This window comes from Piliocolobus tephrosceles, chromosome 1, assembly GCF_002776525.5.
Source record: "Piliocolobus tephrosceles isolate RC106 chromosome 1, ASM277652v3, whole genome shotgun sequence".
NCBI lineage: Eukaryota > Metazoa > Chordata > Mammalia > Primates > Cercopithecidae > Piliocolobus > Piliocolobus tephrosceles.
The window spans coordinates 58,570,745-58,596,800 of NC_045434.1; the positions used below are offsets into that span (position 1 = coordinate 58,570,745).

A 26,056-nucleotide genomic window follows, 5' to 3' on the forward strand; every position below is an offset into this window, starting at 1 on the left:
TCAAGCAATCTGCTTGCCTTAGCCTCCCAAAGTGCTGGGATTACAGGTGTGAGCCACTGCACCTGACCAAAAAATTTTAAATATGATAACACATTCTGTTGGCAAAACTGGAAAGATGCTCCTATGTATTGCTGGTAAGAGTACAAATTGGTGCAATCCTTCTGAAAGAAAATTTGATCACATCCAATAGCTCCACAAATGCACTTACCTCTTGACCCACAATCCCACTTCTGAAAAATCTATGCTGAAAAATACATATTTACAATGTTATTCACTGCAGCATTGTTTATAAAAACAAAATATTGGGGAAAAAAACTAACTGTCCATACAGAGGAGAGCATATGAATAACATATAGTATATCTACATATATTATGCAGCTGTAGAGAAGAGCTTCAGGAATCTCTGTGAGCTGATGTGGAAATCGCAAGATATAATGTTAGCTGAAAAAAAAACAAAGTGCAAAAGAGTGTCTATAATATGCTCTTTTTCATGTAAACAAGAAGGGAATATTTTTTAAAATGTGTCTGCTCATTTGTGGAAAAGAAATACAGGAAGGAAAATCAGAAACTGATTTTGATTACCTGTCTGCATGGAGTGGGTGGGGAAGGGGTGTAAAGAAGTGGGTAATGAAAACAAGATAATAGGGATGAGGAAGAAGTGACACTTCTTGGAATATTCCTTTTTGTATAGCTTTGACTCTGAGAATCATGGTAATGTTTCACATACCAAAAATAAATAAATAATTAAAATCAAACAATGAGGAGGCACTAAAAATTGAGCAGAAGTAGTAACAAATGAATCTAAATGTTTTACAAATGAATAACAGCTTTTTAGGTGAGAGGAAGAACTAACCTAAGTAACTTGTAAAATAGTATTTACAAAGAGTGAAATAGTATTTGACTGCATCATGTAGATTACAGTTAAAAAAAACTATACACCAAAATTGTACTTCAATTAATAGGTGTGTTTTTCACAAAGGTATGGATTAATACTTCTGTAATTGCTTCATATTTTAAGATTGAAAAAATAACTAAATGTAGATGACGAGAGCCAAGTGTTATCACTTTTGGAGAAAGAAGTTACAAATAAGGGAAGAGTAGAATGAACCTCGAGGTTTGGATTGGCATCTGGGCTATCAATCAGTATCATAAATGGATGGGTAGATGGTTAGGTATACTGTACTTCCTAGCTCTGTTCTCTGAGAACCCCTAGAAATAGTGATACTCCTGTAGCAATGAACATACCTAGTGCTAACATCTTGGTTTCTAAATATAGCTCTCCACTAAAAGGCACCAGGGTTCCTTGTGGAGAAGTTGATATCTGGGCTTGGGCAGAGAAAATACAAGATAAGTATAGAGTATCTTGTGTATAAAAAAAATAAGGAAGTGCTTGATAAAGGATGGGGACATATAGGAGTACACAGGAGTTAATTGGAAGGAGTTCCAGTGGCCAAAGCTGGAACAATTTGAGCAACAAAAGAAATAAGATAGTATTGGATTAAAACTCATAGAATGAAATGAATACTTATGAGTTCATATAGGTATAAATAAATATTAGGAAAAATAAACCATTTTTCCTCTGCTCTTGCACTACAACAGTCAACACAGAAGACCTCTGTGATCTCAAAAATATATGGAGATTTCTCCTCACCAGCAAACAAGCAGTCAGTTCTGTAGTGGTCACCAGCTGGGTGTCCTCCGATTCAATTCCAACATGTCTACAGATCGTAGAGATTGAAAGCTCAGTCCCCAGCCGGGCGCGGTGGCTCAAGCCTGTAATCCCAGCACTTTGGGAGGCCGAGACGGGCGGATTACGAGCTCAGGAGATGGAGACCCTCCTGGCTAACCCGGCGAAACCCCGTCTCTACTAAAAAATACAAAAAATTAGCCGGGCAAGGTGGCGGGCGCCTGTAGTCCCAACTACTCTGGAGGCTGGGGCAGAAGAATGGTGTCAACCCAGGAGGCGGAGCTTGCAGTGAGCTGAGATCCGGCCACTGCACTCCAGCCTGGGCGACAGAGCGAGACTCCGTCTCAAAAAAAAAAAAAAAGAAAGCTCAGTCCCCAAAACTGCCCCCACCCACTCAGATACCAGTTGCAAGTCTAGGCCTCTGGAACTTCTAACAAACCAACTTAAAGTTGCGGTTGCCAGGACTTTGGGTTTGATTAATTTGCTAGAGCAGCTCACAGAACTCAGGGAAATACTTTTACAGATTTTTCTACAAAGGATATTCTAAACGATACAAATAAACAGCCAGGTGAAGAGATACATAGGATGAGGTCTGAAAGGGTCCGGAATGCAGGAGTATGTTCTTTGGCATTTTTATGGAGGTTTCATTACCCTGCCATGATTGATTGAACCACTGACCATTGATGATCAACTTAACCTTCAGCCCCTCTACCTTCTCACAGGGTGAGGTGGAGGAGATGAAAGTCCCAACCCTCTAATTCTGCCTAGATATTTCCAGTGACCAGCCCCCATCCCAAAGCTACCTAGGAGCTGCCAGCTATCAAGTCAGCTTATTAGCATACAAAAATACATCACTTTGGAGTTTCTGAGGATTTTAGGAGCTGTTTGGCAGGAAATGAAGTTGAAGACCAAATACATATTTCACAAAATCACAGTCCACCCTTGGGTCTTCAAACCCTGATCCCTTACGTCAAAAGGATGTCCAACTCAAAAGATACTGCCACATTACTAGAATCCCATTCAGTAATTAATAATCTAGTTCATCATATTGTGTGAATGTCTCCCAGGGTGAGGCTACTCAGATTGGCAGGCTTCCTTTCATTCTTGTGAGGTTGCAAAAGCAGTAGTCTCAGCAAACACAGAGCTTTACCATTTCATGTATTTGATATAAATGAGCTAAGAGGCAATGTCATCTCTTGCTCTGAGCCTCTTTGGAGGTGTTAATGTGATACTGGAATCCTCTCAGTTTGTAATCCACTTACTCATCTCTTTCCTCTAAGCTACTGTTTCTTCTCTCTTAATAAGTACCCAAACTTCTCCACCTTTGGAAGGGGCATTACAATCAGCCACTGTGATGGTCTAGATTGCAGGCAACAATACTAGTCTAGCAAGTACCTCTTCCTCAAGTGTGCCCCATTCAGATAGGGTTAGGTTACAGAGGTGCAGAACTAGTGGGCTATTTTTACTATCAGGCAATATAGCTGTATTAACTCTGTATTAACTGTTAGCCCCAATTTTGCTCAATGGGGTGAAAGCACAACCCATTCCCATCAGTCCATTAGGAATTCTGACCTAAGTTACAATACGTAGTTACAATTTCTTGCTTAGGAATCATTCCTGCTTCCAGCACATGTAGTTGCAGCCCTGGTCCTAAGACCATTGTATCAGGTAGGGGAATGGGAAAAAAAAAGAAAAGGAAAGGTGAGGTGATGTGGGGGAAAAAAAGACAGAAAAAAGTATCTTGTAAGTAAGAAAAGACTGTCTTTCACCTTTATCCTTCAGGAGCTACTTCAGGAACCAAGGACAAAAGGCAAATACTTTTTAAGAAAAGATATTCTTGGTCGGGTGTGGTGGTCCACGCCTGTAATCCCAGCACTTTGGGAGACTGAGGTGGGCAGACTTGAGGTCAAGAGTTCAAGACCAGCCTGGCCAACATGGCAAAACCCAGTCTCTACTAAAAATACAAAAATTAGCTGGACATGGTGGTACACTCTTGCAATTCCAGCTACTCCAGAGGCTGAGGCACAAGAATCGCTTGAACCCAGGAGGCAGAGGTTGCAGTGAGCTGAGATAGTGCCACTGCACTCTAGTCTGTGTGACAGAGTGAGACTCTGTCTCAAAAAAAAAAAAAAAAAAAAAAAGATATTCCTCTAGTCACTTAGGAAATAATAAGGCTTACAGGAGCTGAGAACCAGGAATCATGGATGAAAACCAAAATACATATTTTATAATATTGTAATAAATAAAGGAGAAGGGACAGTACTTCCTTATAAAAGAATTCCAATTAATAAGTGAAGAGAATAAAAGAAATGCAAAATAACCATTAGACAGGTAACACCCACAGATGGATGCTAAAATCAGTGGATGAGAGTTTGAAAAGAAACAGGGTAATAGCAAAATGTCACAGTATAGCTCCCAAGATTTGGATCAATTACAAAGGGAAAACCAGTACCTTTAAGTGGAGAAGCCCAGCAGACTTTGCCGCGTAATCAAGGTTACCATAACCAGTAATAAAATTTTTATCCACATTATGTACTCCCTAATATGATACACTGAGAAGGACACAGCATCACTTTCTGGTATTCTTGCCAGAAATGCATAACCTCAATCTAAAGCTGAGGAAACTTTAGTCAAACCCAAATTGAGACACATTCTACAAAATAACTGATCGATATTCACCAAAAGTGTTCTGGTCACAAAAGACAAGAATGAAGAACTGTCACACTTTAGAAGAAACTAAGGAAACATGGCAACCAAATACAATGTGGGATCATGGGATCCTGAAGGAAAAAGGACAATAAGGAAAAAAAACTGATGAAGTTCTTATCAAGTCTAGTTTAGTTAATAGTATTGTACTCATGTTAATTTCCTGATTTTTGATCACTGAACCATGATTATGTAAGAGAAAAATGGATGAATGATATCCATGAACTCTCTGTACTGTTCAACTTTTCTGTAAGTCTACAAAAATTATTTTGTAAAATATGGACATAGATCATTTTCAGCAATTTTTAACCTGGTTACTTGGATAAGCCTTGAACCTGAACCATTGCATGTAACAACTCTTTCTTGGTATTAAGCTTTTCTATTTTATAAATGCCCTTTGGATGGCTATTTCAGTAGAATCCAGTTAAGGTGGAACTTTTACGTGAAAAGTAACTTTACTTACATGAGATGGGAAAGCCAGACAGTGTATTCATGATAGACAATAAAAAATAATAGCAAAATAACTTATTTTTGTCTTCAAGTTTTTACGACTATGGCAGATATTGTGCAAAGCATTTTACATATATTATATTATTGAGTCTTAGAAGGATTGCTTGATATATCGATACCAGTATTTTTTGGGGGGCGGGGGGGACGGAGTTCCCCTCTTGTTGCCCAGGCTGGAGTACAATGGCACAATCTCGGCTCATTGCAACCTCTGCCTCCTGGGTTCAAGCGATTCTCCTGCCTCAGCCTCTCGAGTAGCTGGGATTACAGGCATGTGCCACCATGCCCAGCTAATTTTGTATTTTTAGTAGAGATAGGGTTTCTCCATGTTGGTCAGGCCGGTCTCCAACTCAGGTAATGCATCCGCCCCCACCTCCCAAAGTGCTGGGATTATAGGCGTGAGCCACCTCGCTAGGCCCTGATACCAGTATTCTTATTTTGTGGGTGAGGAAGCTGAGGTTTAGAAAGGAAACTTACCTAAGGACAGGCATGGTGGCTTCAGGATTTGAACCTGAACAGCCCATTCTCTTAATCACACTAATCTATAGCTCCCTCCAAATGGGAATGGTGAGCCTATTGTGACCTCTGTATCTACCAATACTGAGCAAGTCTAGAAAACTGCTGTTCATTCTTTAGCATAGTGCTGTCCAACAGAAATATAGTATGAGTCACTTGTGAAATTTTAAATTTTCTAGTGGCTGCATTAAAAAGGCAAAAAGAAACATAAAATTAAATTTTAACTATTCATTTAACCTGATGTAGACAAAGTATTGCAACGTTTGATCAATATAAAAAGATATTTTCCTCTTTTTTTCACACTGAAATCTAGTGTGTATTACATTTATAGGCATCTCAAGTCTCACCAGCCACATTACAGGTAACAGCCATTGTGACTAATAGCTACTGCATTGGATAGCACAGCCCTACAATGTGAGGTGTAAAAATTATGATGCACTGTTGGTTTTACATTCTTCCTTCTCTTTTCACAAACAAATATTTGATAGTTGACTCCTTTGCAAGTATATATTAGATCTAAGTTTTAATTTGGAGCCAGGCACAGTGGCGTGCATCTGTAGTCTCACTACTCAGGAGGCTGAGGCAGGAAGTTCATTTGAGCCTAGGAGTTCGACACTGCAGTGAGCTGTTATTACGCCACTCTACTCCAGCCTGGATGACAGAGACCCTGTCTCTAAAACAAAATTTATTTTAATAATCATTTTTTAAAAATAAATTTTAATTTGGAAGTAAGAGTTATTTACAGTCTCCCAATGTGCAGTTCAAGTGCCATTGCTTATTGGAAACTACTCATTTTTAGGACTAAGTTTGTTGAAGCCAGGTATTCTTGGACTTAATCAGCTCATAATTGGTGGCATATATCTGGGCAGCTCGTGAAATCTCACCTTTTAAGTTGTCCTCAGGAGTAGATGGCCCCATGTTGTTTTGTTTTGTTTTGTTTTTGGTCCCATTTTTTTTGTTTGTTTGTTGTTTTGTTTTGTTTTGTTTTGTTTGTTTTTTGAGATGGAGTCTAATTCTGTAGCCCAGGCTGGAGTGCAGTGGCACGATCTCAGCTCACTGCAACCTCTACCTCCCAGGTTCAAGCAATTCTCTGCTTTAGCCTCCCAAGTAGCTGGGATTACAGATGCCTGCCACCATGCCCGACTAATTTTTTTGTATTTTTAGTAGAGACGGGGTTTCACCATCTTGGCCAGTCTGTTCTTGAACTCCTGACCTTGTGATCCACCTGCCTTGGCCTCCCAAAGTGCTGGGATTATAAGCGTGAGCCACTGCGCCCAGCCTGTTTTGTTTTTTTGAGACAGAGTTTTGCTCTTGTCTCCCAGGCTGGAGTGCAATGGTGTAATCTCAGCTCACTGCAACCTCCTCCTCCTCAGTTCAAGTGATTCTCCTGCCTCAGCCTCCTGAGAAGCTGGGATTACAGCCACGCATCACCAAGCCTGGCTAATTTTGTATCTTTAGTAGAGATGGGGTTTCACCATGTTGGCCAGGGTGGTCTCAAACTCCTGATCTCAAGTGATCCACCCACCTCGGCCTCCCAAAGTGCTGGGATTACAGAGGTGAGCCACCATGGCAGGCTCCATGTTTCAATTACCACATTAATTGGTATAAGAGGAAGGTATTGTCATCTTGGAAGGGAAGATGACTGGAAGGTGCTATGCGGTGACTGGAAAAAGTGTGAGCGTGTTGGAACTTCATTGTAACAAGGCATGTCCTGTAAGCCAACTTGTTTCTTTTACTTGGAGGAGTCAGTCTTAGTAGTTATCAGCTCTTTTTGAAACAACAGATCAGGATTCTTTCTGAAATCTTTTTGGCGTCAGGGTTAGAGCTTAGTAAATTGCTATGGCTTTCCTGGGTGCTCTTAGACTCAGTAAAATTTTCTCTTTCAGAATTTGGTGTTCACTTGGCAGAACTGACTGTAGATCCCCAGGGGGCACTGGCAATCCGTCAGGTAAGTCCAGACTGGCCCAATTTATAAGTAGTTTCCCTTTCCTTGGTAATGAAACTTTCTTATGGGAAAGAATAAGAATAAGGCCAATTTATAAATAACCTAGGATGTCGTGCCAGATTTAGATAGACTTCAGATGTATCAGGCCATGTATATAGTTTTTATGTGTGAAAAAAATCTTTTTCTTGCTGTACTACTTGGCTTATTCTCTTCACAGCTGGCATCAGTCATCTTGAAACAATATGTGGAGACTCACTGGTGTGCCCAATCAGAGAAATTTAGGCCTCCTGAAACTACAGAAAGGGTAAGTCAGTTACTTGATTAGTCTACCTGAGGAGATTTGAGGGTCCATTTTAAGAGATTAGACTATCAACATTCTTTGACAGCATGGAGCAATCAAGACTAGGCAGAAAAGGAGATTGTTGGCTGGCATTGTGGGCATAGGGATATACATTAAAGAGCTCAAGTATCAGGCTGGTCTGTGTTCAAATTCCAGTTTTGCTTTTTACAAGCTATGAGATCATTGGAAATGTAGTTAACACCTAAGCCTCAATTTCCTAAATCTCCAAAATGAGAATAAAAATACCAACTAAGGGTTTAAGAATTAAATGAAATAATGTTTGTACTTAGTGCAATAATGTGCAATCATCCTGAGTCCCCAGGAAATTTTGAGATGTAAGGTCTGGAGGAATGTTTTCCATTGGAACTTTATGCAGTTATGGAAATATTCTGTGTCTGTGCTGTCTAAAACAATAGCTACTAGCTACATATGGCTATTGAGCACTTAAAATGGGGCTAGTGCAACTGAGGAACTGAATTTTAAATGTTTTAAAATTTTAATAGCCATGTGTAGCTAGTGGCTACTATAATGGACGACATAAGTGTAGAGATCACAGATGAACCCTCCAGATGAATTGTCAAGTTTATATATAGGAGTTTTAGAGAAGACTCCTCTCTAAAACTCCTATATATAAACTTGACAATTCATTGCAAGTTTATGCAGTACCTTGTACTCATTGCAGTACCTTGTATTGTACTCACTGTTTTTCCAACACAGTTCCCAACTGAACTGGGCTCTGCCAGTCACTTATAACCTGAGCTAATAGCAGGTGGACTTTTATCCCTTACAGGCAAAAATTGTTATCCGGGAACTATTGCCTAATGGGTTGAGAGAATCGATAAGCAAAGTGCGCTCCAGTGTGGCCTATGCAGTGTCAGCCATTGCCCACTGGGACTGGCCTGAAGCTTGGCCCCAACTCTTCAACCTGCTCATGGAGATGTTGGTGAGCGGAGACTTAAATGCTGTCCATGGAGCCATGCGTGTGCTGACAGGTACCAGAAGCCCTTTTCCCTGGTATTGGTACTTGGATCTCAAGGGACAGGAGTATTACCAGAAGCTATGTGATATAACGGCCTGGATCGGTAGGAGTTGCTGCTGATGTTATTCCTCCCTCCTAGTTTTTATCTCTGCATCTACCTTCCAGCTCCATTGTTTTTTTCTAGGGAGTTAAGTTTGTATAGTATTACTTCTACTGCCAAACCTACCACTTACAGATACAGTATTAGCATAGAGATTGAGTATTCAGATTGAATTTTTGTAGGGGCTTCACCTTGATCCTTCACTTACCTTCTTTGAGCCTGAGTTTCCTTCTATATAAAATTAAGATGATAGTAGTATCTGCATCAAAAGAGCTTTTGGTATAGTTTAAGTTAGCTAATCTATCTTTATTTGTTCAGTAAAGTTTAGTTACTATGATTATTATTACTATATATTATTTTTCCACTTAGTTCAACCTAGGCAAAGTTAAGAATTGTAAAATGAATTTTTATAGAAATATTTAAAAAGAAGATAAAAACAGTATAGCCATATAATCCTGACCTTCATTTAGCCAGTTAGAGAATATGTAGTCTCAGTATCTTTTCCTTCTCTCTGTTCTGAGAAGTTGATAAAAATACTTCAACTTTTAGTTCAAAGAGATTTGATAGATACCTCTTCTAAACCTGATTAAGCTATCAATCCCTCCCAGAATCTGCTTCCATATATCCTTAGGGATGGCCTGAGTTTCCCAGTCCTTTGCAAGTTCCTCCCTGCTTCTTATTCCCTAGATGAAGTCACTGCTCTGTTTTGCCTTCAAGAAATTCTTACCTGGCCTTTAGTCATCCTGTACTGATCCTTTAGAAATCATCTTTCTCCTTCGCTCATGTAGGTTTGTAGAAGTCCCACCAATATCTTATCTCTTTCTCTATGACCTGCTAGCTTACCTGAAATGTTTTCTTACCTAGTTGTGAATGCCAGTTCGATTCTCTCTCAATCTCAGTTTACTGAACTTGGCACATAGGCCCAATTTTGCTAGTCCATGTGATGTTAATGGTAGATAATATCAACTCTTTGTCAAATGCAAATCTTTCTTCTCCTTTTGTTTCAAAATCACCTCTTCCCATGCCCCAGCTGCCTTTTTGAATTACCCACTATATTCGTATTGATTGCCTGTGACAAAGCTTCAGTTTTTAACTCAGATACAGAACAGAGTTACCAAAAAGATCAAAATGTTCCTTGCTCAGATTTTCACTTCCCTGCTTATTGCCCTTACTTCTTCTTTATGACTCATTCATTGTTCAGGTGATTTCATACACCCCTCTCCATGGAATTGGCCTTTCAGGATTCTTTATTCACCACTTCATAGTGCCAGGATATCAATTAACAGATACATGTTCTACCAAGGAAAGGAAGCCTGTTCCTGCTCAGTCTTCCAACATGAAATTCAGCTGCTTTTGACAAACCTGGAGAGAAAGGTGTTTGTACATTTATCTTGATTTGGATGCTGAAGAGCCCTTATTATGTTTGACTAAGGAAATTACTGTTCAGTGAGATCACTTTTCTGCCAGCCACAGGGAAAGAACTCTTGGGGAAATTTGTCTCCTTTTGTAATGGAGTCACCAGACATGGAATGGCTGGCAGCCAACCCCATTCCCAAATACTTGCTCCAAATATTTTCAAACGAGAGTAAACTGTACTCTGACAACAAAAACTTAGGCATGCATGAAGATAGCAGGACATTGGTGGTTGGACAGAGCCCATTAGGAGAATGTGACTGATTCTCTTCACAGTTTTTCAAGATACTATACCACTTTCCCTTTAATAAGGCTTCCTATTAAACTTATCTATTTATAGATGAGAACCAACTAAGGCTCATGGTGTAAAGGAAATGTAAACATAGCAGCTAAGGATTAGAAGATTTGATCCACCAGATACAGCTTTCTCTTTATTCTCAAAGAAGTTTGGAGATTGAGGTGCTGCTGGAGTCCTAGAATTTTTCTGACTTGCTGAATCACCTCAGAAAACTTTTGGAATTAAACCTATAAAGTATTAATAAATTGATACCAGCGACAAGTATAGGAGAGTAAAAAGCAGTTAAGCATTTTATTAGCAGAATTAAATTATACTATATTTTTCATAAAAACTTGTTAATCTGTCATATTTGTTTGGACTAATTTCCTTGGATATCTAAATAAAATAGAACACTCACTTACCATTCAAAGCTCATACTTTATTCTTGAGGGGGAAATTACAGCTGTAAAGAAAATTCAACCTTGAGTATTTGGTCTCCATTTGACTCATGGGGATTGATATTGCTCAATATTGTGGAGTACCTTAACCTTGAAAATGCCAACTTGCGTTTCTAGCTGTGTATCTTTCCCCAAAATGTCCCAAGTGGTTAGCTTTATTTTTATTTTTATTTATTTATTTATTTATTTGAGACGTGATCTTACTCTGTCAGCCAGGCTCAGGTATAGTGGCACTGTTGTAGCTTACTGTAACCTTGACTTCCTAGGCTCAAGTGAGCCTCCTGCCTCAGCATCCTAAGTAGCTGGCACTACAGACACATCCCACCACACGCAGTGTTTTGGTTTTTTTGTTTGTTTGTTTAATGTAGTGGCAGATCTTGCTATGTTCAGGCTGGTCTTGAACTCCTGACCTCAAGTGATCCTCCTGCCTCAGCCTCCCAAAGCTCTGGGATTGCAGACATAAGCCACTGTGCCCAGCGCCTATGTCCATTTTTATAGTGATAATGTGGAAAAGCATCAGGTAAAGTGAATAGTTATTGGAACTCAAGGGCTTTTATTCTGCTGCTTTGTAACATGAATCCAGGGTCCTTTGTGCTGTCTCAGTACCTTGTGTGTGGTGTATTTATGTTTTGTTTTTTGTTTTTTGTTTTTTTTGTTTTTGGAAGAAGTGAAGGGAAGGATACAACCCATATTTCCGTCACCTTCGAGTCTCATTCTTTGTATAGGTTGCTTTTTGCCACATTTATATAGAAAATTCCTATTTGTTCCAGTTAGCAGCAGCCTCTGACTTTTGGGTCAATAAATATCATCTACTGAGAAGAGTAACATATACAAAGAGGAGTTGAGGCCTAGTAAGTCTGTACATATTTTATTATGTGCATCAAACTAGCTTGCCAAGTGAAAGTACTGAAAATAGAACCAAAGGTAAGAAACCTCGAAGTGTAACTAAGTGTTGACAGATGAGCACAAGGTAAATTAATACAGAATTTTCCCAAGTTGACCTCACAAGGTCATTTATGCAGTTCTATTACAGATTTTCTTTCAGTATTTATATTAAAGTTTTTTTTTTTTTTTTTTTTGAGGCGGAGTCTCGCTCTGTCGCCCGGACTGGAGTGCAGTGGCCGGATCTCAGCTCACTGCAAGCTCCGCCTCCCAGGTTCACGCCATTCTCCTGCCTCAGCCTCCCGAGTAGCTGGGACTACAGGCGCCCGCCACGTCGCCCGGCTAGTTTTTTGTATTTTTTAGTAGAGACGGGGTTTCACCGTGTTAGCCAGGATGGTCTCGATCTCCTGACCTCGTGATCCGCCCGTCTCGGCCTCCCAAAGTGCTGGGATTACAGGCTTGAGCCACCGCGCCCGGCCTAAAGTTTTTTTTTAATCTCTTATATTTTTCTCTATTTCCATGTTATTCTTTCTCCTTCTAACAAATAATCAGTAACTCTTGCTACTTTTGCTTTCACAGAATGAGACCACCAGGCCAGTGTCTTTACCTGTGTGCTGTCTGTTTGGGAACCGCCACCTAGAAGCAGTTCAGAAAATATCACCCTTAATATCTTTATGAAGCAGTATTTTTTTTTTAAACAGTACTACTTTTTTCTTTGTAGAATTCACTCGAGAAGTGACAGACACACAGATGCCACTTGTTGCTCCTGTCATTCTCCCAGAGATGTATAAGATCTTCACCATGGCTGAGGTATGAAATCTCAGCTCCAAGATTATAGTGAGTTCAGGCTCTCTTCAGCCCCCAGCCTTTCAGGTGGGAGATTATGGTGTTTGCAACTGATCTCAATACCTAAAGACTAGAACTGACAAAGATCTGGATCTGAATCTGCATTAACCTTAGACCTTTCACTCAACTACAAGGGCAGGCCTTTGATAAAAGAGTGAAATAGCTGAAATATTTCTTCACATATTGTACTTCCTGGCATCCAGTAGCCCCTAAGTAGATAAATAGTGCCTTCCTTCATGCTACTTCCAGCCTCAGTTTATTGAGTTATCCCACCTAAGCTTGCTTACCTCAGCTAAGTAATTGGAAGCAATCTATCACTGCATTGCCCATAACAGACCCTTAATATATTGTATATATATTTGATTAGAGTGTATATGAATGATAACTCATTTACAATAAGATGTAAATACCTGATGGATAATGTAACTTCCCTATTCCCCTCTGCCCCCAACCAATAGTCTGCATTTTAAAGGAAATATATTGGCTGTGTTGGGATTTTAAGCACTACCCAGCCTGGTATTTTTTAATCGAATGAACCCACAGAGGCCCATGTATAAGGTTCATTCCAGTAAGTTCCAACATTATGATTCTGCTACCTTTCATTCTCTGAATTACAGAAGTCTGCCTCCTGGACATAAATGAGTTACATTTCCCATTTCTCAAGGGCACCCAATCTCATGTAAGGATTCATTAGTCATAGTTTTACTTCTAGTCCAAGATATACCTACACACTCCAGTCTCGTGGCTGTGCTGTTATGCTGTAACCTTTTTTCCAGGTGTATGGTATTCGAACCCGTTCCCGAGCCGTGGAAATATTTACCACTTGTGCCCATATGATCTGTAACATGGAGGAGCTGGAAAAGGTAAGCGGGTCTTTGGATCAATAACAGACTTCATGCTTACAAGTTTTATTCATGCAGAGCAGTGAGTCATTTCATGATAGCAGCACCAAAAAGCACACTAACCAGTATTAGAGATAGATTTAACATTTTTATTAAATTATTATTATTGTTATTTTCCAGACAGGGTCTTGTTCTGTCACCCAGGCTGGAGTACAGTGGTGCAATCATGGCTCACTGCAGCCTTGAACTCCTGGGCTTAAGTGATCCCCTGACCTCAGCACCCCCGACCAGTAGGAACTATAGGTGTGGTGTGCACCACCACACTTGGCTGATTTTATTTTGTAAATTTTTGTAGAGATAGGGTCTCACTGTATTGCCCAGGCTGGTCTTAAACTTCTGTGCTGAAGCAATCTTCCTGCCTCAGCCTCCCATAGTGCTGGGATTATAAGCATGAACCACAGCTCCCAATTGTATTTTTATTTTTTTATTTATCTGGATTTATTTGAGACAAGATCTTGCTCTGTCACCCAGGCTGGAATGCAGTGGCGTGATCATAGCTCACTGCAGCCTCAACCTCACAGGTTCAAGCAATCATCTCATCTCAGCCTCCTGAGTTGCTGAGACCACCAGCATGTGCCACCACTCCCGGCGAATGAATGAATGAATGAATGAATGAATGAATGAATGAATGAATGAATTTATTTATTTAGAGATGGAGTCTCGCTCTGTCGCCAGGCTGGAGCGCAGTGGTGCGGTCTCAGCTCACTGCAATGTCCACCTCCCAGGTTCAAGCGTTTCTTCTGCCTCAGCCTCCGAGTAGCTGGGACTATAGGCACGCCCCATAATGCCCAGCTAATTTTTGTATTTTTAGTAGAGACAGGGTTTCACCATGTTGGCCAGGATGGTCTCGATATCTTGACCTCATGATCCGCCCACCTCGGCCTCCCAAAGTGCTGGGATTACAGGCATGAGCCACCGTGCCCAGCCTAATGAATTTATTTTTGTAGAGACGGAGTCTTTCCCTATGTTGCCTAGGCTCATCTTGAGCTCCTAGGCTCAAGTGATCCTCCCACCTTGGCCTCCCAAAGTGCTAGGATTACAGGTGTGAGTTGCCACACCTGACCTGACTGAATTTTCAACTTGCAAAAAGCTTAGTCTTGTTTTGAGTCTTACTTCTTCAAACACCTTATCCTATATCCTTTTCATAGTAGTCATCACTCAGAACTTTCCTACTCTTTTATGGCCCTCTTGCGTGAAGCAAAGCTAGCTGAAAAATACCAATCCCTGTGATTCAGAAGCAGTTAGGAGGAAAGTGGTCTTACATAATAGTTTTTAAGAGGGCTTTGATGAAGAACTGCAAGTGCTGGTTAAGGAAACATGAAATCTTAGGTAACACCTTCATTGACTTTATAGCTATTCTCTTCTGATCAGGCTTGGAGCTTGAAGAGAGCTTTAGGTGCCTTTCAAATATCAGTGTTTGATATATATGTGTTGAAGCCATGGATTAGGGATGTATCCAGCATTGACTTTGGTTTCTGTTATCAGGGTGCAGCCAAAGTCCTGATCTTTCCCGTGGTGCAGCAGTTCACAGAGGCCTTTGTTCAGGCCCTCCAGATACCAGATGGTCCCACATCTGACAGTGGGTTTAAGATGGAGGTCCTAAAGGTAAACACTTACACCAATGAAATATTTGGAGTTTGAGGGGGTGGTCTGAAGTCATTTATTTCCTATATATCACTCATAACTTGGGTCCTTTTCTCTTAACTTCTTAGGCAGTGACAGCCCTAGTGAAAAACTTCCCAAAGCACATGGTGTCCTCCATGCAGCAGATTCTGCCTATTGTTTGGAACACCCTAACTGAGAGTGCAGCTTTATATCCTTTCTTGAAAGTTTAACGGAGCTACTACCACCTATAGTTAGGAATCTCGCATTGGGTCTCACATTCATATGGTTCCACTCTTCTTACACAGGCTTTTTTAAGGTGTCTACTTTTAGTGTTGGAATATGTAACGTTTCCTTGTAGATTATATGTAAAGCAGACTCCAAATTCTGTTTCTTTACTCTTCATCATACTTATGTGAGGACAGAAGTAAATTACACAGAAGAAGTAGAAGATCCTGTGGATTCTGATGGTATGTAGTTTATCTGATCTTTAAAGAAATACCAGTTAGTGGGAAAAAGAAAAAGAAGCCAGAGACGGCGGGGATAAAAAACAATAACCTTTTGGCCGGGCGCGGGGGCTCAAGCCTGTAATCCCAGCACTTTGGGAGGCCGAGACGGGCGGATCATGAAGTCAGGACATCGAGACCATCCTGGCTAACACGGTGAAACCCCGTCTCTACTTAAAAAATACAAAAAACTAGCCGGGCGAGGTGGCGGGCGCCTGTAGTCCCAGCTACTCAGGAGGCTGAGGTGGGAGAATGGCGTGAACCCGGGAGGCGGAGCTTGCGGTAAGCTGAGATCCAGCCACTGCACTCCAGCCTGGGCCACAGAGCGAGACTCCGTCTCAAAAAAAAAACACACACAATAACTTGAGAGGCTTCACTCAATAATAATATTAAGTATTTTCTAATTGAGTTTATTTTCAATGTATTAGATGTGGGGAAATGAGAATTGACAATCTTTAATCTGTTCCTGATAGGTAGTTGCATAAATCTTATAAAATCATAGAATTTCTGCATTGGAAGAGATACTTTTAAGGCCATTTAATCTAACCTACTTCTGGCATTTTGTTGTGTTAGTCTTTCATTTCTGTTTTAATATTTCTAATTATTTCAGATTAGAACAATAGACATACTGGAAAATATATCCAGTGTTTCTGATTCTTTTACTTGAAAAACCAAAGAATGTTTAATATCCTCAAAATTACGTTTTGTGACTTCTGAGCCCTCTCTCCCAATTCCTCAGGAATAATCATTAATAAGTGCTTGAAATATTCAATTAATTTACAAAGATTATGTAGTTCATTTTCAGCATGTGTTCTTTCCTTTTGCTTTCTTGTCATTAATTTCTTCTCTTGTGCATTTCCTGCAGGTGAAGTCCTGGGCTTTGAAAATCTCGTCTTTAGCATTTTTGAATTTGTCCATGCTCTACTAGAAAATAGCAAATTCAAAAGCACTGTTAAGAAAGCCTTGCCTGAATTGATTTATTATATTATCCTGTACATGCAAATCACTGAGGAGCAGGTAAATAATATTTGAGAGACAGTTACCATCTTGTATTTGGAAAGTGCAACTTGAAGAATGTGAGGTCTTGGTCAAATGAACACTTTATTTCTAAAAGTAGACACAAGAAGAATAATTTCTTTTTTTTTTTTTTTTTGAGAAGGAGTTTCGCTGTTGTTGCTCAGGCTGGAGTGCAGTGGCGTGATCTCGGCTCACTGCAGCCACCACCTCCCAGGTTCAAGCGATTCTCCTGCCTCAGCCTCCCGAGTGGCTGGGATTACAGACATGTGCCACCACGCCCGGCTAATTTTATATTTTTAGTAGAGACAGGGTTTCTCCATGTTGATTAGACTGGTCTCAAACTGCCTGCCTCAGGTGATCCACCCGTCTCGGCCTCCCAAAATGTTGGGATTACAGGCGTGAGCCACCGCGCCCGGCCCCAAGAAGAATAATTTCATGTGAAGTTCTGGGAAAGGTTTGACATCATTTTATTGCCAAATCCAAAGTTTTGGAGTTCACCACCACACCTGGCTAATTTTTTTTTTTTTTGCAGAAAAGTACTATACTGTGTTGCCCAGGCTAGTTAGTCTCTAACTCCTGGGCTCAAGCAACCTGCCCACCTTGGCCTCTCAAAGTGCTACGATTACAGGCACAAGCCACTGTGCCTGGCCCACTTTTGCCTTTAGAAAATCTCACAGGACCACTAACCTAAGACCCTGATTTTTAGGAGAATCTGTTCCTTCCCTATAGTAAAATGTAATGATCAGACCATTAGCCTGATGGTGGGTCATCAAAACCAGCAAAGAACGTTGAAAAATTAGGTAATGCCTCGTTTAAAACAGCACAAGAATTGACATAATTTTCACAGTAAATAGTCCATTAGACTTAATTTGTTCAGAAAATCGATCTGTCAAAGGGTAACAGCTGGTTGACATTGGCAGAGAGCTAGTAATCAGCCAGATTCTAAAAGAGAGCAATAGCCATTGCTACCTGCCTTGCTACTTGATAGTATTTGTTTCTCTACATCAAAAAGAAAAGATTTTTGAAGCTAGAGTTTTTGTTGTTGTTGTTGTTTTGTTTTGTTTGTTTTTTTGGGACAGGGTCTTGCTGTGTTGCTCAGGCTGGAGTGCAGTGGTGTAGACACAGCTCATGGCAGCCTTGACCTCCCAGGCTCAAGCCATCCTCCTGCCTCAGCCTCCTGAGTAGCTGGGACCACAAGCATATGCCACCATGCCCAGTTGACTTTTTTATTTTTTTGTAGAGGCGGGTTCTCACCATGTTGCCCAGGCTGGTCTCAAACTCCTGGGCTCAAGCAATTCTCCCACCTTGGCCTCCTAAAGTGTCAGGATTACAGTTGTGAGCCATTGCATCCGGCAAAAGGCTAGAGTTTTGTTCAGGATAATAGGTTGAAATCTTCCTGTATCTGTTGATGAAAAGCTATGAATCAGATTGGCAGCATCACAAAGATATAATTTGATCTTTTCAGATTAAAGTATGGACAGCCAACCCCCAACAGTTTGTAGAAGACGAAGATGATGATACATTCTCCTATACTGTTAGAATAGCAGCTCAAGACTTGTTGCTGGTAAGTTTACCTTGATACTTCAATTACATAATTTTAATCAGTCACTTGAGCTTTTCTTTTTTCTAGACAACTAATCCAAGGTGAGCAGTGTTGTTGGGTGACTTTATCTCAGACTTTATTGGGGATGCAAGAGAGTTTCTGAAATGAAGTTTGAGACTCAGAAATTCTAAAATCATTGCTATTGGTTCTAACTTACAACTAAATATTAGATACAAGAATTGTGCAGACCATAGGGCCAGGGTGTGGGGGGAGAATTGTATAGAGGATTAAGTGTTCCATGGAGTAAGGGTAGTTAAATCAAGAACATTTCAGTTTATGGCCAGGCATGGTGGCTCACACTTGTAATCCCAGCACTTGTGGAGACTGAGGCAGGCAGATAACCTGAGGTCAGGAGTTCGAGACTAGCCTGACCAACATAGAAAAATCCCATCTCTACTAAAAATACAAAATTAACTGGGCTTGGTGGTGCATATCCCAGCTACTCAGGAGGCTGAGGCAGGAGAATTGCTTGAACCCGGGAAGCAGAGGTTGTGGTGAGCCAAGATCACACCATTGCACTCCAGCCTGGGCAACAAGAGTGAAACTCAGTCTCAAAAAAAAAAAAAACATTTCAGTTTAATTCACTCTTCAACAAGAATCTGTAGCACAGACCAAAGGTTGGCAAACCTAGCAAAACAAAACAGATTGCTGAAATATGAACATCCAAATACCTGTTTTTATTTTCTTTGCTTCTTCTAGCTAGAGCATAGAGTCTCTAGACTAAATACTAAGAAGAAACTGCCACTTACTTCTTGTTGGGTAGGAGATTTGTTCTCTGTTGATGAATCACTTCTCATTATCATTTAGTATTTCTAAGGAGCTATGAAAGATTATATTCAGTTCCAATTAGTAGCTTAGACTTATTTTTCTATGATCAGGCTCCAGGAGAGCAAATATTTGGTCCATTGTCATCCAAAGCTACATCTATTATTGCTCATTTATACTCTGCTGGAATATAGCCAAAGGAGCCAACTGGTTAGTCTTACAATGCCTAGGCACTACAGAATACAGATATTACTTGAATTTCATTAGAGATCCTGACCTACTGGTATAACATTTTAAATACAATTGATCAGTGTTTGCACATGTATGTAAAAGAGCTTGAACCAATCACTTCTAACAGTCATGACTAAAGCAATTTACAACTAAAATGCATTTAATGGGCACAAACAGATTTATTAGCTCTTCTCTCTCCGTAGGCTGTGGCCACAGATTTCCAGAATGAAAGTGCAGCAGCCCTGGCTGCTGCAGCCACTCGACATTTACAAGAAGCCGAGCAAACCAAAAACAGTGGCACTGAGCACTGGTAAGAGTGAGTCACTAATTGGTTAAGATGCTTTTGTTTACCCCTTCTTAAAAAGTCTTGAAAGGATGGATTTATTTTTATCTTAATTTGAAAATCTGGTTTTAATTTAATAACAGATTTAATCTCTTATTAAAATTTCACTCTGTTTTCAGCTGTAGGTTAGAATGGAAGGGCTTAAGGTAAATGACTCTTTTGGAAGAGATTGTGCTGGAGTGCCCTTTTCTGAGTCTTCTTTCCTCAAATATTTATCTTTTTTGGCAGTGTAGTATGTTTTACTAGGCTGTAGTATCCTTTCACAGGTGGAAGATCCATGAGGCATGCATGCTTGCCCTAGGCTCAGTGAAGGCCATCATCACTGACAGTGTGAAAAATGGCAGGATTCATTTTGACATGCATGGGTTCCTGACCAATGTCATCCTTGCAGACCTCAACCTCTCAGGTATGTTTCAGCACATGCCAGATGCTAGAAGCTCTTTAGACCTGTCATTAACTTGGTTATATTGTTCACTTAGACTGGTAGGCCAGGTATTCTTGTGTCCTCTGAGTGAAAATTGTTTGCACCCTACAACTTGAACTCATCCAAACCTCTAAAACAGCCCAGAGACCTTGACTTAAGCTTCACCTAATAACAATCTAATATTGCCTAGTTCATAATTCTTCCATGATGTTTATGTTTCTTCCCAAATTGGCATTCCCATTTGTGGTTGTTTTTGGCATTTGAATGGATTGCAAATCTGGTTGCTGTACCTTCAGAATTATCGAGTTCTGCTCCCATTGTTGAAGCATTCTGTATCAGGCACATTCTTCCTGTTTGTTTCCTGTCATTTTTCTCAAACTTTATTTTTGGCCAATATCCAAATAATTAAAGTGTTCCATTCTCATTCCATGTTAGCTGTCTGTCTGAAAAAGAAAAAAGTAGGGGAGGTGTGATGGCTCACGCCTCTAATCCCAGCACTTTGGGAGGTTGAGGCAGGTGACTCACCTGAGGTCAAGAGTTCAAGACTAGCCTGGCCAACTTGGTGAAACCCCACCTCTACTAAAAATATAAAAAGTAGCCGAGTGTGGTAGCGGGAGGCTGTAGTCTCAACTACTGAAGAGGCTAAGGCAGGAGAATCACTTGAACCCAGGAGGCGGAGGTTGCAGTGAACCGAGATCACACCACTGCATTCCACCCTGGGTGACAGAGCAAGACTCAGTTAAAAAAAAAAAAAAAAGTAGCCCTTTACTATTAGACCGATTTCTTCCACAATACAGAGCAGTAGCTAAGAATCATTGTCTGTGTGGCATTTTCTGCTACTTGCTTCTGCCGTGCCATGCCTTTCCTCATCCTTGGAGCCAGATCCCCATCCGAAAACACTGCCTTTGCTTTCTCTCTCAGTACCTAAATCATGGAACGTTTGGTATTGTTTGCTCTGTTTTCAGTCCATTTACTTCCTCTCCATAGGATAGTTCTGGGAGTAGCTTACGTCATTTGAAAATGTTCTGCTCTGTGATTTTAAATAGGTAATCTATTATCGGGTATCTCACTCCATCACTTCCATTCTCTGAACCACAAATTAAAGTGGTTGTACATCCACAGCTCAGATCCACTGGGAATATCCTCTTTCACTCTGTACTTATCATATGCTGCATTGTTGAATATGTTTTCTTACTCCTACTAGTAAGGTCTCTGAGTAGAAGTCATGTCTAATGTTTATATCCTACAAGTGCCTTGAGTAGGCATCCCATAATTACATTGAAAGATTTCTGAAGCCCATTAACATATTTCTTGTAGAGTTTACCCTAGCAAAGATTTTTCAAAGACTTTGGAAATTTTAGAATATTTGTTATTTAGACTGGAAAAAGGCTCAGCGTATATCATTTGTTAATCCTGCCTGTAGCTAAAACCTTTTCTACGCCAACCATTCTGAAACTTTTTGGTTACAAATTATCAACAATTTAAAAGACTTTGTGGCTTTGATTTATTAATATTTACTGTACTAAAAATTAAAACTGAAATGTTTTTAAAATAAAAGAAATGGAAACATGCATTCCACTGGCTGTCAGAGCCATGAATATCACATATCATGTAACCTCTGGAAAACTACACTGTATACTTGTGAAAGAATGAAAGTGGCCGGGCGTGGAGGCTCATGCCTGTAATCCCAGCACTTTGGGAGGCCGAGGTGGGCAGATCACGAGGTCAGGAGATCGAGACCATCCTGGCTAACACGGTGAAACCCCGTCACTACTAAAAATACAAAAAAAAAATTAGTTGGGCGGTGGTGGTGGGTGCCTGTACTCCCAGCTACTCAGGAGGCTGAGGCAGGAGAATGGCGTGAACCCAGGAGGCGGAGCTTGTAGTGAGTCGAGATCACGCCATTGCAGTCCAGCCTGGGCAACAGAGCAAGACTTCGTCTCAAAAAAAAAAAAAAAACAAAACAATGAAAGCGAGGCTGGTCTTGGTGGCTCATGCCTGTAACTCCAGCACTTTGGGAGGCTGAGGTGGGCAGATCATGAGGTCAGGAGTTCCAAGACCAGCCTGGCTAACATGGTGTAACCCCATCTGTACTGAGAAATACAGAAATTAGGTGGGCATGGTGGCACACATCTGTAATCCCAGCTACTCATGAGGCTGAAGTAGGAGAATTGCTTAAACCCAGGAGGCGGAGGTTGCAGTGAGCCGAAATCGTGCTACTGCACTCCAGCCTGGGCAACAGAGCGAGACTCCATCTCAAAAAAAAAGAAAGAATGAAGGTGAAAAAACTAATATCTCTATATTACTTTGAAAATAGTTTTAACTTTAGGGAATTTCTGGACCATCCTTTGGGAACTGCTTCTGTACATTATGTAAAGTTATAAACAGTTTTTCACTTACAGTGGTTGGATTACGATTTTTCAACTTCACAGTGATGCCAAAGCAATATGCGTTTAGTAGAAATCGTACTTCAAGTACCCTTACAACCATTCTGTTTTCACTTTCAGTACAGTATTCAATACATTATATGAGATATCCAACCCTTTATTATAAAATAGGCTTTGTGTTAGATGAGTTTGCCCAACTTTACACTAATGTAAGTGTCCTGAGCATGTTTAAGGTAGGCTCAGTTAAGCTGTGATGTTCAGTATGAAATTTAAATGCATTTTTAACTTACAGTATTTTCAACCTATGATGGGTTTATTAGGAAGTAACCCCATCATACGCAGAGGAGCATCTGTATTGTGTAATTGTTTGGCACAGTTTATTAGGTTCTGTTCAATGTTTTCTGTCAACAGGATGTTTATTGTGTGAGTAACCAAGTTAAGCCCTGTGACAAGCTGAATAAGAATAGTCTCTCCTCAGCAGCTTATAGTGAATAAGGGTAGTAATCCTTAAATTAGTGGCTAGACTATCAAACAATATATATAACATGTAAGAACACTATAAAGACAGAATTACTGTGGCACAGAGATAGTTAGAATTGCTTCAGCCTAAGAGATGAATAAATAAGTAATGCAAGGAAGTGAATATGTTGGCTTGCAGTGTGAACAAGGCAGAGAGCTGGGAGAGTAAGATGTAAGTTGCTAAGGAGGGATGTGTACTTGAGTTTGGAAACCATAAAGGGAAATCATAGGTAATGCTAGAGTCACTGATCTTAGGGAGCCTTGAATAACATGATGACTAGGGTAATCTTTATTTGGTGGACTATGGAATTCATTGACAGATTTTAAATAGAAGAATGACATGATCAGAGCTATAATTAAAGTTTTAAGAGTGGTCCAAGGCCGCGCGGTGGCTCATGCCTGTAATCCTAGCACTTTGGGAGGCCGAGGCGGGTAGATCACTTGAGGTCAGGAGTTTGAGACCAGCCTGACCAACATGGTGAAACCCCGTCTCTACTAAAAATACAAAAAGTAGCCAGGCGTGGTGGCATGCACCTGTAATCCCAGCTACTCGGGAGGCTGAGGCAGGAGAATCGCTTGAACCCGGGAGACAGAGGTTACAGTGAACTGAGATGGTGCCACTGCACTCCAGCCTGGGTGACAGAGCGAGACTCCGTCTCAAGAAAAAAGAAAAAAAGAGTGGTCCAAAAGTGGGAATAAACAACAATGGAGATGGCATTTAGAAGATCAAGTGGGCCAGGCGCCATGGCTCAGTCCTGTAATCCCAGCACTTTCGGAGGCCAAGGCAGGTGGATCACCTAAGGTCGGGAATTCGAGACCAGCCTGACCAACATGGAGAAACCCCATCTCTACTAAAAATACAAAATTAGCTGGGCATGGTGGCGCATACCTGTAATCCCAGCTACCGGGGAGCCTGAGGCAGGAGAATCACTTGAACCCGGGAGGTAGAGTTTGTGGTAAGCTGAGATCGCGCTATTATACTCCAGCCTAGGCAACAAGAGCGAAACTCCACCTCCAAAAAAAAAAAAGATTAACTAGTAGTGCAGGTAAGGAATAATGAGAGCTCGGGGTGAGGACTGGGGTGGTAAAATCCTTTTAGTCCAATAGTATTCAAGATCTACTTTGCTCGCAAGAGTCAAGGGAAAACTGGGAAATTGATTTTGTACCACAGGTCACACATTTGCTTTCATCATACAAGGTTACGCTTTTTCTCTCAAATAAGTTGTACATATTATGTAGCATCCATTTACTTCTAAAAAATTGAGGAATGGAGGGCCGGGCACGGTGGCTCACGCCTGTAATCCCAGCACTTTGGGAAGCTGAGGTGGGCAGATCACTTGAGGTCCAGAGTTTTAGACCAGCCTGGCCAACACAGCGAAACGCCATCTCTACTAAAAATACAAAAAATTAGGCATGGTGGCAGGTGCCTGTGATCCCAGCTATTCAGGAGGCTGAGGTGGGAGAATTGCTTGAACCTGGGGGGACGGAGGTTGCAGTGAGCCAAGATTGCGCCATTGCACTCCAGCCTGGGTGACAGAGTGAGACTCCATCTCAAAAAAAAAAAAAAATTTGGAATAAATGTGGGGAATAGAAAGGACAAGTTATAGGAATTTTCATTTCCAGCCCCTAATTGCTCTGTCTTTCTCCCAGTGTCTCCTTTCCTCTTGGGCCGGGCACTTTGGGCTGCCAGTCGGTTCACTGTTGCTATGTCCCCTGAACTGATCCAGCAGTTCCTACAAGCAACAGTTAGTGGTCTTCACGAGACACAGCCCCCGTCAGTTCGAATTTCTGCAGTGAGAGCCATCTGGGGGTGAGTATGCTACCCTAGGGTGATAATTATCTTAAGGGAAAGTTGCTCAGGTTAGATATACCAAATCACAGTTTTCCAATGAATTATGTTGCTTGGAAATCCCTGCTAATGATCTCCTTCAGGGTGAATGTTGGAAGGACAGGGAAAGAAACCATGCTAGGGACATGGATTTTATGAGTCCAGAAGATGTCCTGTTTCTTTCTGCTCTTCTTCCTCTTTAAATTCACTCCAGTTCTGGAATCATCTCTTAATGATAAAGAACCTGAGGCTTGGAGAGAAAAATGTTTTGCACAGAGTTGCACAATTGATGAATAATAGAAGCAGGATTAGAGTCCACATCGTTTTGTTGGTTTATTATATTTATATTAGAAACCAAATCTGGGATAATGTGACCTAGAAACACTGCTTATTTTTTCCCAGTTTTACTGTCTTTTTTTAAGGCTAGTGTTACTAATGGATCAAAAGTCATTTATTTATATTCCTACACAGACTAGAAGGACCATTGTTGTTTTAAGGAATATTTTAGTCTCAAACATCTCAACTGAATCCTAAAACTACCAACACAAAATTTATTTTCCATGTGCCTGCTCTGTCATACCTTTTAAGGCAGAGGAGTACCTTTTGAGATGCCGTGTTGTGTGTCATTAGAAAGCATTCAAGAACTGCCCGTTTTAATTAAATGCTTAATGTTATGACCATAAACAGAGTCCCATCTTTTTCTGCTTCAGTCTAGGTGAAGCAGATCTTTGGCTCTAAAATAATTAGAAGTATTATCTTAAGAGGCAAACTAAGTATAGCTTTTCAGAAAGCTCTAAGACCATTGTAAAAGTCTGAGAAGAGAGAGCCCTGGCTGCTTAAGTCATGAATATTATTTTAAGGGTTTTTCTGAGTGTGTACCTGTGGTCACTGCCTGTATAGCTTCTGCCCTTTGTGAAACTTGATTTCATTGGAGATTTATCCACTTTGTGTTGTAATTTTATGGAAATGTTTGCAGCTGCAAGCTGTGAGAGGAGTTTGGTATGAATGTGAAAGTACTTTGGGTAAAATAAGCCCATTACTTTCCAGAGTGTTTTAGGTAGACAGCAGTACCTATCAGGCATACTTATCGACCTTGATTCTCTCTGGGAGAGATTAGAGTACAAAGAACTTTCATTCTCTGTTATATATATATAAAACATTTTGTTTGTTTCAACAAGTTTATATTACTTTTATAATCAGAAGAACTGTGAAGAAAACTTTTATTTTTAATGTTCATATCTCTTGGACCACATGGGTAGTGGTTTAGTGGTTT

General features: G+C 40.6%; 1 protein-coding gene across 3 annotated transcripts in view; it reads left to right on the forward strand.

Annotated features, from left to right (window-relative positions):
* Positions 1-26,056, forward strand: part of IPO9 (importin 9) — a 59,376-nt gene that overhangs the window by 12,020 nt on the left and 21,300 nt on the right. For all 3 annotated transcript variants that reach the window (XM_023187004.3, XM_023187005.3, XM_023187006.2), the window contains exons 2-14: positions 7,303-7,364; positions 7,579-7,665; positions 8,492-8,693; positions 12,532-12,620; positions 13,433-13,519; positions 15,044-15,163; positions 15,271-15,371; positions 15,572-15,630; positions 16,532-16,683; positions 18,149-18,247; positions 19,486-19,592; positions 19,892-20,031; positions 24,606-24,765. In XM_023187004.3, the coding sequence (XP_023042772.1) occupies positions 7,303-7,364; positions 7,579-7,665; positions 8,492-8,693; positions 12,532-12,620; positions 13,433-13,519; positions 15,044-15,163; positions 15,271-15,371; positions 15,572-15,630; positions 16,532-16,683; positions 18,149-18,247; positions 19,486-19,592; positions 19,892-20,031; positions 24,606-24,765 (1,465 nt within the window). The remainder of the gene's footprint in view (positions 1-7,302; positions 7,365-7,578; positions 7,666-8,491; positions 8,694-12,531; positions 12,621-13,432; positions 13,520-15,043; positions 15,164-15,270; positions 15,372-15,571; positions 15,631-16,531; positions 16,684-18,148; positions 18,248-19,485; positions 19,593-19,891; positions 20,032-24,605; positions 24,766-26,056) is intronic.